General features: G+C 43.4%; 1 protein-coding gene across 15 annotated transcripts in view; it reads right to left on the bottom strand.

Moving 5' to 3' along the window:
* The window catches only part of SLC8A1 (solute carrier family 8 member A1), a 364,284-nt gene that overhangs the window by 42,153 nt on the left and 308,718 nt on the right, over positions 1-13,413 (bottom strand). For 8 of the 15 annotated variants that reach the window (XM_029937883.1, XM_029937884.1, XM_029937886.1 and 5 more), the window contains 4 exons: positions 13,293-13,361; positions 8,964-9,094; positions 6,031-6,054; positions 4,982-5,081 (listed from right to left, as the gene is read on the bottom strand). In XM_029937883.1, coding sequence (XP_029793743.1) covers positions 4,982-5,081; positions 6,031-6,054; positions 8,964-9,094; positions 13,293-13,361 — 324 coding nt within the window. The remainder of the gene's footprint in view (positions 1-4,981; positions 5,082-6,030; positions 6,055-8,963; positions 9,095-13,292; positions 13,362-13,413) is intronic. The other 7 variants (XM_029937893.1, XM_029937891.1, XM_029937895.1 and 4 more) reach the window with 3 other exon arrangements.

Raw genomic sequence — 13,413 nt, 5'->3', positions numbered from 1 at the left:
TTTGCTTAACTTGCCAACCTTCTCATTCTGCTGCTGCTGAAAGTAACATTCACAAAGGTTAAACACCTTGCCAAAGTTTTACAGCTGGTAAGATACACAACCAGGACCACAAGAAGGCTTTTTTTTCTCTTTTGCCACTTTGGAGTGTTCCTTCATTATGATGAGGCCAGTAGATACTATGTCGGATAGGCAAACTCTATGTCAAAAGGAATTATAGTATAATTCTTAGTGCTAGGTCCCTAAAATTACCAGATAAAAGAGAGGACAGCATGTTGACTTTCTTTAAAAAATGTCACAAATTACAAGGTAGGAGAAGTCTGTGGATGAATATAGGCAAACAAATGCTTCTCCTTGTTTAGGGAACTGGCTGGTATGTTCTCCCAATGGGCCTATGAACTAGGCTTAGGGAGACACAATGAATATTACAGGAAAGAAACCCTTCATATTTTAAGCTGTGGCTCAGTTACCCAAATGAATAAAGATACATACTGTCTAAGATACACCTGCAGGTCTCTGTGTGTGTGTTGCGTGTATCTGTGTGTTCATGTGTGTGCACACACATGCATGTCTGTGCATATCAGATATCACAGATCACATGTGTGTTCCATATGTGTACCTGTGTGTGTGTGCATGGGCACATACTCAATCCCTAGGTACAGTGAGTGAGTGTACTCTTCACACTGGAGAGAATCCTGGGCTGACCTGTACCCGGGCGTGGCTGTTTACCCGGTTTGCTTCTTGCTTTTCTGAATCTCAGTTTTTCACCTATTAAATGGTGTGCCTGATACTTACTCCAAAAGGGACAGTGGTTTTTAGTCACTTAGCCATTTTAGTAATTAAGCTGAATTGGCCGTATTCACACAAAATTTGGTTATCTTTCCTTATAGACTCTTCCACAAGATTTGTCTCCCAAACAACCAACTCTGATACCTAAATGGATAGATAGCCTTCATGAAAATATGAATTGCCTTGACTAATCCTTACAGCAACTCCAGGAGAGAAGGAGACGTTTCAGGGAACAGAGATTTAGAGGGGAGGTAATCTGCCCAGAGTCACCCAGATAATTTCTGGAGGCCTGGGACACAAACCACATCTGACTCCAAAGCCAGGCTTGCAACAACTCTCCTTCACCTCACCATGGCCCAAGACTGCTGTCAAGAACAACAGTATGGTGGTTGTGGGGTTGGCGACATTGGCATTGGGATCTCTTCACCCAGCTAGTGTTTGCCATCTTTCTTGACATATCTGTTTCTCCTCTATATCCCAGCTGGTGCACATTTTCTTAAGGTTGGCCTTCCATTCTGCCTGGATGGAGACACTGGGAAGGAGAACGTGGGGACAATTCGTACTGGACACGCAGTGAGTGCTAGCCTCTGTCTCCGTGCATCTGTCTGATGGCACATCTTAGAAGCACCCAACAGCCACTTAACTGCTTCATGCCACTGCTCCTGGTATTCCACCCAGGAGGTGATGGAAGGACCACCACGGGGACGTAACTGTCTAGTCCCTACCTTATCTCTGGAGTCTCATGAATCTTTGAGTGTTAGACTCTAAGAACTTGGCTCCCAGACACAGTAAGGTCACAGGAGGCCCAGGTACTGAGCTATGAAGTTCAAGAAAAGCAGGGGAACAAAAAGACTGCCAGGGGATTACCTCAAAACTAATTTAAACATAATCAGTGAGAAACAGCACTAAAATCCTATTTCCAAAATTATTATTTTTGTTTAGCAAGATAGATAGACTTAATTTTGCACAGAAAATTGCATAGGAAAAAGTGTCTCCATAGAGCCATTTAAAAGCAATTTAATATTTTTAATAAGGCAAATGGTTCTGATTCTCAACTATTTCGCCATGAAATCTTAAAATCCAATGAAAGTCTGTTTTCAATACTGCTTTACAAATTTTATTGTCCATTTAACAAGCGAAGAACATTAACATTCTTTAGACACTTAAATTTAATCCTAATGACAAATATTGAGCTTTCTAACTGCCCTTCATGTAATTTAGTGCCTATAAAATATGGGTTTGCTTTGCTGATATTTTGTCTCAAAATTGTAAATAAGGTCAATTTACCCAGCAGCCTGCAAATTTCTGAGCAATTGTGTATTATTCCCAAGCAGTCATTTAGCAACATAAAAGATGATATGCTGCATGACAAATAAGATCGCTTGAGAGGTTTTGTATTTCATTCAACAGTTCAAAGGATGTGGGCAGGAGCGGGTCCCCTCCTGAGAGTGCTGAAACCTTGGCACCAAGAGAGGGGACAAGACCAGGGTCCCTCAAGGAGACAGGGGTGGGAAGCAACTTTCCTCATTTTGAAACCTCTTTCTCTTAAGGATAGTAGATGGCCCATTGGACTAGTATTTGGTTGGTAGAATGTCTCTCTGAGCATTGTTCCAAAGCCATATTGCCTCGCCAAGGCTCAGATTCTAGAAGATCAGGGTAATCATAATACCTATACGATTTTGAGAGGACTTAATTCAACATTATATACGGAAGTGTCTTCAAACCAAATATGCCCCTTGAAAGTAAGGAAGCATTAGCATCCTGATAGTTGGTTTGCTGTATATCAATTCCAACCAGGATCACAACTTTGGTCTTGTGCGTAGCATAATCTCTCTCACTGTTCTATGCTGTCCTTTTGCCACTGCCAAGGACTGGTCATGAAATGTTTGCTCTGGTCCCTGCGAATTACACAAATGTGTGAATAAACGAACACAAACCCGATCTGCTGCTAGAAAAGAAAATGCATGGCTAATGAGTCCATCGATGGTGTCTCCTTGGCCACGGTTCCCTGCAGCTCCCCTGTATATTTCTCATCTCTCTCCACAGCTTTGTTCTCCATGACAAGTTCATCATCATACACACACTTGACTGTCTTGTTTGCCTTAGTTGCGATCTCCTTCAGTAGAATGGAAGCGCCACTCGGGCGGGGGTATTTGTTTCCTGCGCTGTCTGATCTCTTCCACCAAGATGGACATGCAGAAAAATGGATTAATGATGTCCAGCTTGTGACCATTATATAAATGCTCATATATCTGCAGCCAAAAGAAACCTGGGAACCATTGGGAATGGTTCATTAAAGTTTATGCTGCTTTTACTGTTTTTACTGTTTCGATTCTGATGTATCAAAGCCCATAAAACAATTTCATTATTTTTAATGTGTTCAACTGGCCTCATCAGCAATTTCTTATTCAAGCCATTTTTGTCCTTTTAGTTTTTGTCTCTGTGAAGAAGGAGTATAGCTCATACCTCAGATCCTAATGTTTGATTTAAAGAAAAACATAAGCCATAGTGAGCGAGTGCTGTAGACGGTTTGTGCCCCCCACCCCTAAATTTCATGTGTTGAAACCTAATCCCCGATATGGTGATATTAGGAGGTGGGGACTTTGGGAAGTGATTAGGCCATGAGGATAAAGCCCTTATAAAAAAGACCCCAAGGATGCCCTGGTGGGGTGGCTCAGTTGGTTAAGTGTCTGACTCCTGATTTCGGCTCAGGTCAAGATCTCATGGTTCATGAGTTGGAGCCCCACATCGGGCTCTGTGCTGACAGCGCAGAGTCTGCTTGGAATTCTCTCTCTCTCTCTGCCCCTCCCTTGCTTTTGGTCAGTTTCTCTCTCTCTCTTAAATACGTAAACTTAAAGACAAAAAACAAAAAAGATCCCTGAGACTCTCTTGCCTTCCTCAATGTGAGGACAAGTGAGGCGACAATGTGACGTTTCTGTCTGTGAACCAGGAAGAAAGCCCTTACCAGATCTGCCAGCGCCTTGATCTTGGACTTCTCAGCCTCTTGAACTGTGAGCTTGTTTATAAGCTACCCAAGTCTCTGGTATTTGGCAAAGGCAGCCTGAAGGGACTAAGCCAGGGAGTTTTCCCCTCTCCCGAGGAGAATTTGCATGTCAATCCCAAATCTACCCTCCAAGCAATTTCCTACTATTTAATGTTCATAAGTTTCCTTTATTTACTCAATTGCAAGAAACCAAAGTGTGAAACCAAAGTATTAGTAATAAAAAGGCACAAAAATTCTACCACCCTCGGTTCCCATGGCACTTGGGAGATCTGTCAAATGATTCTATGGCAGATTGGAAAGAGGAGGTTGTGTTACAGTCACGACCTAACAGCCAGTGAGGTTGGTTCCATACTTTTCAGTGGGAATCACTATTCAGAACATTCTAGTTTTGTTCCGTAGGTGCACCAGTAGAAGATGAACCTGAGGGGAATGCTAAAGAGAAAGAACCAGTAGAGATGGAACAGAATTAAGGGGGGAAATCCCACAATGGTGTTGCTTTCATGCATCTTGGAGAAGGACTATCCTCTGTCTTTATACAGTCAGTGGACAAGGTTTGAGAATCCAGGAAAAAGACATTTCTTCCGATATTTAATTCCCTGGGTCTCTGACTCCTTGAGTTTGAAAACAACTTCATTTTGGTAGGATTTTCTTAAATAAGACTCTGTACTTTGCTTGTACAGAGAAAAACAATGCGATTCTATTTGCACTTCTAGAGCAAGTGCAAATGCTTCTCTGACAGACATGGCTGAAGAGAGTGTAAAATGATACAGACGGTGGTGATCAAGTGTCTTAATGTCCCCTTGTCCCATCTAACATTTTGCTCCTTCCTTAGTGACCTTCATTTGGCCACTTCTCCTGCTTCAGGGAATTTTCCAGACAAAGCCTCGTGACTGGCTGTCTGTGAATTAGAGACACGAAAGTCTTAAAAGTCTTTACATTTCTCTTGGCTATTTCCAGAAAGAAAGACAGAGTGTAGATGGAGAAGAATGCCATGTTTGAAGACATTTGCTTCATCTAGAAAGTCAAAGTCAGTCTCTGGAATGTGCAGGCATGCTACCGATACATTGATTTCACTTCTAATTTGACCCTGGAAGTTTGTGGGAACTTTGACATCCACCAAGTGGTCACAGTAGGAAAAGTAGGCTCAGCATGGGCCGCTGTCATTTACAGCATGTGGAGAAAGATACTCACCAGCACTGACAGTGATGGCTTCAATGAACTGCTCTCTCCAGCTGTTTGTCCCAACCACAAGGGCTAAGTTTGTCTTCTTAATAAGTTTGTCCACGGTACTCTAGAAGAGTCAGAAAGAATAAGATAACTGCTGGGTTGGTTAAAGCTTCGGGAAATCTAAGACCTGTTGTTTTTGAAACCCCAGCGTTATACAAAAGGTAGGGGATGTTAGGCTCAGAACAACAGTATTGACATCAAACACTGTTATGATTATGCAAACAAGCATAGCCCTTGCCTGGAACCATTCAGAAGTAGAGATTGCTTCATAGCAAATTTGAGCCTCTTTCATGCCTAATGGCCAGTGAAGAATGGGCTTGGTGTTCAGAAGAGCAGACAGTGCAGAAGCCCATTACTTCCCCTTGAATGCTTTATGAACTTGCTTCTTTCCTGGCTTCATCTGTAGTGTGCTGTCTATAACTGAATTAGTATATGGCCTGCTCAGCATTACATATTTCTGAAGAGCTGGAATTGGCAGATAGATTATGAAACTAAAAACTGTTATTATTGTGCTTTTGTTTATCGATGAAATGCAGCCAGACAGCAGAGCCCCAAGATTGCTGCTGCAGGATCATCAATAAATGGAATTTTTCTGTGGCTACTGATTTTGTCAGCCTGGCGGTTGTTAGAGAATTCACTCGAACTCTACTTCTGTTGCAAACAGGAAAAGGCGAGACTAGAAACGTTCAATTCATATGGCTTAGGGCACACTGCAATTGACGTTGTACTAGATTTCCCCCTCCATTACTTTTTTCTTTAGACTTCTTTTTCTCTCTTAGACTTTTTTTTAAGCACTTGGCTTTCTACAATTAGCACTCTCTGGCTTTCTAAATGTCAGTTAAGGTAACAACAGGAACAGCCAAACGTTCACAGGAAAACTAAGCAGGCGGATGCACCCAAAGCACTACCACAAGTCATAGCGACTACAGGGAGAAGGGTCACTCCTGGGACACGAGGCTAACCTGCCCAGAGAGACTACTGCGTGGACTAGTCTACCACACGTCCGCACTTACTGTCAGAGCATCCTCGAATCCCCACTAATTGCAAAGAGGCAGAAAACACATATTATTTGTCTTAGGTCAACATTTGTACATGTTTAATGCAATGCACTTGAACTATGGTTTGAGAGTGATAGTGAGAGAGAGAGCAAGTTATCAGCTAACTGGGAGTAAAGAAAATGTAGTCTGAGCAGCCTGTACAGAAGGCCAGAGCTCAATCAGAATGTCAAGTGTGCTAGTTCCGTGAGTCATCTGAACATGGAGATGATAATAAGCATGAAAGGGCCCATCTCCAACTGGCCGACTCTGTATTTTCAACATCATTCTTTGCTAGATGTTTTCCTTAGAGCGGTGACCTTTCCTTGCTAGCCTTGTGTCTAGAACTGCTAGTGTCCCTGATAACCACTGTAACCGTCAGTGCTCTTGGCCATGGTGACTTCAAGCACATGACAGGCATGCCTTTCCTCTCTGGGCTCAGCCCCATTTTATCAAGCACACTGAGTGTCTTGGCCGATGCCAGCTCACAGTTCTGGGTATGATATAATAAGAAATGACTTGGATTTTTCCTAAATGTAATGGAAGCTTGGGAAGGTCTCTCCAAGGGAGCTTTCTCTGTTCTAATGCCAAGGTAGAGAATCCCAATACCTGGGAGGTAAACAGTTAAAGAGATAAACTGCTATAATCGTTAAACACACAGACTTGCCTCAAAAATTATCTCTAAAGAACAAAGTCTTAAAATAAATGTAAGTTAAAATTTATGTGTATTGGAAAACCCAGGGTAGATTATAAACTTTAGTTCATGTTGACTCTGGGGGACTATGGGATAGCCTGGTTCTTCCGAGGATTTGATTTGCATGTGTGTCCTCCCTTGATCCATGGGAGGAGGGGACCCTAAGTAAGATGAATTTGAACTCTCACTGCACTAGACCTGTAGGCTATTGTCATAACCTCACCATCAGCAGTGGGTGTCAGGAAAGCCAAACCCTTAGTTACAGAATAGTAAACAGGAACCCGCTGGGCAAGGCCACGTGGGACACTGCAAGGTATCAGCGCAGATTTGGGTCTTTAATGGAGTTCTAAGAGCTCTGAATAAGTTCTTCAAAAACAGCTATGGCCTAGAAAAAGAAATTTCTTAAAAGAATAACATATCAATATTGATATTCGAGGGCCCTTCAGGAACACACCCTCAACCTCCCTTTCCTGTTAATAGAAACTACTGATGAACTTTGAGGACATGGGAAGAAATAACCTATGGAAGCTATTTTAGGAAGATAAGAACCCTGAATAAGTGGACTTACGTAAAGAGACTGGGGAACTTTCACATGTTTAGGTCATTGGAATGGTTACAAGACAAAGCTTTGGACCCAAGAAAACTTTGCTGCCTGGAAGACTGTGCCCTGCCATCCCCACTCCGATGCTTCCACAGGTTTCTGTGACTGCTCTTCCTAGTCCTGGGTGCATGGAAGGGGAAGGCCTGCTGTCCCATATAGGAGAGAGCATTCAGTTATTCCCCATGAGAGCCCTGGAGGGATGGACGGCAGACTTGCACAGAAATGCCAACTAGGGAAATCTCTACTCCAGCAGGTGCACCAGGCCCTCTGATTCCAGGTGAAAAGAGGGAGCATGAAGAAGAGGGAGATTGGCTACGTCTGGACAGACTGGTCTGTGGAAACGGACAGTCTGAGATATCTGAACCCCTGGTATCACAGGGAACCTGAGTGTGTGTGTGAGTCAGCAGGTTCCAGATCAAACAACAGGTGAGCTCTGATACTTGGGGTCTGCCTCGAAAACACTGGTCCCGGTGTTTACCCCTGCTCCTTTGCGTGGGAATGGGTGAAAGAAACGGATCTGCAGCAGCCCGAAGGGGAACATTTAATTGCATTTTTTTATATTTAAAAAAATTTCACAAGACACTTTTCCTTCTACCTGTCTCCTATCAGGTCCCTCAATTTGTGAACTAATTAAAAAAATAATTAATGGATTCCGCCAAAGAAAAAGAGGCCACTGCTATGAAACATTGAGAGGAAATACTGAGGCTTCTAAGTTCCTTATCTGATTCTCCCTTTTGGGATGCTCATTCTGGTTTTCCAAACAGGAGCAGAGTCTGCTTTTGAAAAATAATTGGGGAAAAGACAGCTGCACTCTGGGTTTGTAGTTCTGGAAAACCAGAGAATGAGGTTCCTTTTCATGCCTCACTCCAGAATTCGTGTGTGGCTGTCCTGGGGTCTTCTCAGCTGTCAGGGCAGTGTGGACAAGGTGAGATGGAAGGGCGGGGAAGGGACTGAGGGAGCCCCTAAAATGGACAGCAAGTTTCACCTCAAAATTCTAAGCTCACCCTAAGGCCCATCCACTTGACTTCTGAAAAATGAGTTTTCATCATCCAGGGAACCAGGAATCCAATTTTATCTGCTCAGTTGTAAGCTCTCTGGCTGTAGGCACTATAGACCTTCAGTATGTTGACTGTGCTAAAATGTCCGAGGATCTAAAGAGGAAGACTAATTATAAATGAGAATTTGTCAAGGGGGTGGATGTTTTATAGGGAGAGCTTCCCATTCCCCCTCCAAAACAAAAGCCTCCTAACTGTCAGCAGTGTGAACGGTTTGCTCCTAATGGGTTTATTGCTTCTTCACATACAGCTTGGTTTCCTCCACACATAACAATCTTTTGGAACCCACCTTTGTTTCTTCCTTGCTCTCCCCTCAGACAAAGTTCTCCCATTGAGGCACCTCTGACCGTGTGCAGTGACTGAGGCCACCCACTGGCCTCTGGTTCTGATACTGTTCGGTTTGTAGGACCTCTTGGTTCCCTATCTTTCTAATTCCAGTTCTACTCTGAAAAACTTCAGTTAGTGAGCCACAGTTGTTGAGACTGCCGACACCATGGACAGCCTTGGTCCTAGATGGGCCTGCTCCCCCCCTGCACCCCGTGGGCAGTGTCCATGAGCATACCTTGAATTCATAGGATTCTTCAATGATCACTTCCAGCTTGGTGTGTTCTCCCAGGATGGGGCGCCCCATTTCTGCAATGCGCCTCTCCTCTTCCTCTTTGCTGGTCAGCGGCTGCTTGTCATCACATTCCTCTGTGAAAGGGAAGAGTAAGAGAGTGAGCCCTGTGCTCAATTTTCTTTGGAAATCCCTGGGTTCTGCTACAAGAAAACCGAGAAGGAAGGAAGCCCTAATGACCTACTAAAAGTCCCTTGGGGGAGATCGTAAGGCTGGAGGGGGAGAACTGCTGGCGTGTCAGGCAGCACATCACTGTTAACAGCAAGTGACTATAATGACCCACAACCCGAGCAGAAGCCAAAGTGCAGATCAGGAAAGCAGCTGGTCCGGGTTCATCACTGGGAAATACTCTGCCTGAGCGCTGTGCTCAGGGACTCACCCACTCGTCCCTTGTGATGCTGTTCCCCTGGCTGATTCTATACATTCCGTCAGCAGGTGACCAAAGGAACCACAATGAAAAGTGTTAGAGTGACACAAGGGATGGGGGAATCTGGCCTCCTCCTCTCCACTTTCCAGAGGCAACAGAAAATGCCCCAGTGCCACCAAATTGGCTAAAGGGAAATTCTGATCTTAGCCAGAGCTCCTGTTGCAAGTGAAGAAGCAAACCATCCAGTCCATGTTTCACGGAGATGCCTGTGCTCTAGTGCTTCCTCTCTGTGGTGCAAAGTTGAGATTTGTTAGGAAGACCTTGACCACATTCATCTTAAAGTAAACAGGGGGGGGCAAAGGTGAAGCCTTTGGGAGTTAATACTACTCACCATGTGAGCATGGTTATTTCCAGCACCACCAGGTAGTTTACACTCCAGGAGAGGCTAGTGGGGGTTGCGAAAATGTTAATGGACTTCAGAGTCCATTAATGAGGGGAAGCTCACAGTGGGCTCCTCTCTGTTTGAAGGTCATCAGGATAGATCTCAGACTGAAAAGGCCATGTACATGGCAAGCACCCTTCCTATAATCACTCCACCTCCTTATCCTTCAGGCCCAGGATGCTGGAACAAGACGGGCTACTTCCCATGAGAGTCAAGTCAAATGTACCTCATCTCCAAGGAAGTAGTATGGGTGGTATGGAAAGACCTCAGTCCTGATGCCTTTGCTTCTAGAATTTTCCAGGCAAACTGCCTGCAGTAGGAATCTGTTGACTGAGGAAACATGAGGAAGGGAGAGACTTCTAGCCCAGTCTTCTTGCCTTTTGTATGTATTTAGGCATCAGCTTCTGCTGGAGTCCACACGTCTCATTCCCTCCAAAGGCCTGGCTTTGCTCTGCTGAGGACCTTGCTGTAGTGGTTCCATTCGATGCTCTAGCAAATTTTGTAGAGAACCAGTTCCTGGGCCAGTTTACTGCTAGAGCACAGGGCAGATGGGCTAGGGATACTGCTAGCATTTTAAAAGTGTCAAAACCAACCCAACGCAAAAGCAGGATGTAGCCTATTAATGCTTTAGTATGTATTCAATAGTGTCTTCCTAAAATAATAATTTAGAATCTGCTTTTCGACCCCTAATTCTTACATGGCCTCAATGAAATTAGACGGAGACTAAAAAATAAGTGATTTTGGACTGGCAGAAACTGCTAAATGTTAAGAGATGCAAAGGAGAGGTGCAAGGAGATTAATTTTAACTGTAGAAGTAGTAGTGCTTTTTATAGTAGGCTTGGGAAGTTATGACCCAAGAGAAGGCAAAGGATTCCAACTGGTGTCCTCCAGATTTGGAATTATGTGTGTGTAGTCAAGGAGGTGTCGGCAGAGATATGTGATATCCAATATACCCAGTGCTCAAATCAGTATTTCGATTCCCTACTTTCTGATCCTTGAACTCAGGATAATGTTATGGGTAGTTTTCATAGCAGCAGTTTCTTTTAGTGTCTTGGTTCAAAACCTTGGCTCACCATGGATGTCTTACAGATGAACAGCAAATAAAAATTATTTTTCCAGAAGAACAACCAGGATTATTATTTGAATTGCAAAGCATGGAGACAGAATTTTATTATGGCTTCCTTTTCTGTAATTTACTTATAAATGGGAAGTTGCTTTAAATCTAGAAAATTGGGGAAATTACAGGAGAAAGGTGATGTGGTAGCATCGTCTAATGCCACATTTCACAAAAAAGAAATTATTTGGAACATGGTAATAAATAAATGGACATGGTAGTAAATGAAATCGAATCACAGGGATAAAAGAAGATTATTTATTCCCTTTTTAGTCATCTTTCCATCCTTCTGATCAGGATGAAATGCTTAGTTTTGTGCTGTTATATCTGTAACTAGTTCCTGACATTTGCTCTATGCATATAAAGATCCTTTGCTGTTCACTTGAGAACGGAGGCACAGAGAATGGAAAGCTTCAAATGCAGCAAGGGCTGAGGGATCAGGGTGAGGAGGCAGCTTGCTCTAAGGGAGTCAGGGAAGCCTTCAGAAAAGAGGAAATATTTGAGATTGGCCTTGGAATTTGTAGAGAAGCTTGCCAGTTGAAGTTGGTGGTAAGGTTGGCTAGGAGGTGGTATTGTAAGAAGGGGGCATTCTAGGCAGACAGAAGTCCAGGAACAAAGGCATAATGTCATGAAAGGGTCAGGGCTATTTTCATTTAATAAATGTCATGAACATTTAAGAGAGAATTATATGGGATGGAGAGAAGGCAACTAGATAATCCTAGTGGTGTTCTATGACAATACTGATAAATTAGTATCTGTCGTGCAGAGTTTTGATACTGGCAAATACTGGTGTATTTTTTGAAAGGTGTCCTCTCTTTGGGCCACCTGGGTGGCTCAGTTATTAAGCATCCAACTCTCAGTTTTGGCTCAGGTCATGATCTCACAGTTTCATAAGTTTGAGCTCTGCATCAGGCTCTGTGCAGACAGCGGGGAGCCTACTTGGTACTCTCTCTCTCTTTCTGCCCCTCCCCTGCTCATGCTGTCCCTGTCTCTCTCAAAATAAATAAATAAACTTTTTTAAAAAAAGTGTCCTCTCTTGAGATATCTCTTATTGATTGGGGGAAACAGTTTAACACCATTTGTTTGAATGGTCTATTATATTCATTTCCTTTTCACTTTGTTTTGTTGTTTTGTTTTGTTCCCTTTTTACTTTGAATGCTGGATCAAACACAGCCCATTTTACATTGACCAAGTCAGTTTCACCTCCTTACTTATGCACAGTGATAACATACTTAGTTTGACTTGTCAGATAGAAAATTCATCCTCTATCTCTGTCTCTGCATACATATACAAGTATACTTTTATAATTCACCATATTTCATTGAGAAGTTGATAGTGCATCCCATAGCATCATAGGCTTAACCAATGGACACAACTTAAAGATCAAACGGATAATTCATACCCATTGTTAAAAACGGTATTTTTTAAAATGTTTATTTATTTTTGGGAAAGGGAGAGAGAGTGCAAAGCAGGGAGGGGCAGAGAGAGAGGGAGACAGAGGATCCAAAGCAGGTTTCATGCTGACAGCAGAGTGCCTGATTTTGGCGCTCAAACCCACAAACTGCAAGATTATGACCTGAGCCAAAGTTGGATGCTCATCTGACTGAGCCACCTAGGCACCCCATAAAATCAGTATTGACAGAATGAAAAACAATACTGTGATAAAACCACCAGTCAAGTTTGGGTATCATGTTTATTGAGTGGGGACATGTGATGTGAGGATGAGGAAAGTCCCAGTGGGGCAGGAGGAAGTGTTTCTACCACTGTGGCCACTGATGGTGATGGCAACGATAGAGGAGTCAATATCCTTTTCTCATCCAGAGACTTGGAGATGATGCCTGGGCTCTAAGCTTACGGTAGATATGGGATGGTTATGTGATCCTCTGGTCACCTTGGCAACGTTCCCTCCAGACAACCCCACAGATGTACTGTCATCAGTGCATATGTGGCTACCTCATATTGCCTGGAGGCAAGAAAGGCAGGCTCTGGAAAGAAATACAGCTTGCTTTTAAAGACACTTCATTACATTTGGAATGAAAGACCCATGTTTGAAAAGGGAGACTTGCAAGGAATCTGGAATATGTTGAAACTTGAGAGGGAGAGGCATTGGGGTCAATCTTTCTTCAGGTCCGTCTGCTTCCCTGAGCATGCATCCTGTCCTGTGCGGATATGCTTGTGTTACTGTTGAGGACCCACCATACTCCCAGCTGCAGAAAAGCCACTGCATTCTTTAGCAATGTTCTAGAGAGGACAGGGGCCAAACTGTTTAATGTCTAAAGACTTAACACTCAAAGGCAGTTAACTTCAAGCTAACTAAACTGTGGTTTTCAAGGACCATGATGCAATGAGTACCTGCAAAGGTGATTACTGTAGAGGGGATCGGATGTTCTCTAGCATGAACTTTCCGGAAGACAGGTTGGCCTAGCGAAAAGGACAGGCAGAAAATCAGCAGAATGGACTGTACTGGTTTGCG

The sequence above is a fragment of the Suricata suricatta genome, chromosome 4, assembly GCF_006229205.1.
Source record: "Suricata suricatta isolate VVHF042 chromosome 4, meerkat_22Aug2017_6uvM2_HiC, whole genome shotgun sequence".
NCBI classification, from domain to species: Eukaryota; Metazoa; Chordata; class Mammalia; order Carnivora; family Herpestidae; genus Suricata; species Suricata suricatta.
Note: the sequence above shows the minus strand (reverse complement) of the source record. Positions and strands in the feature narration are given on the sequence as shown.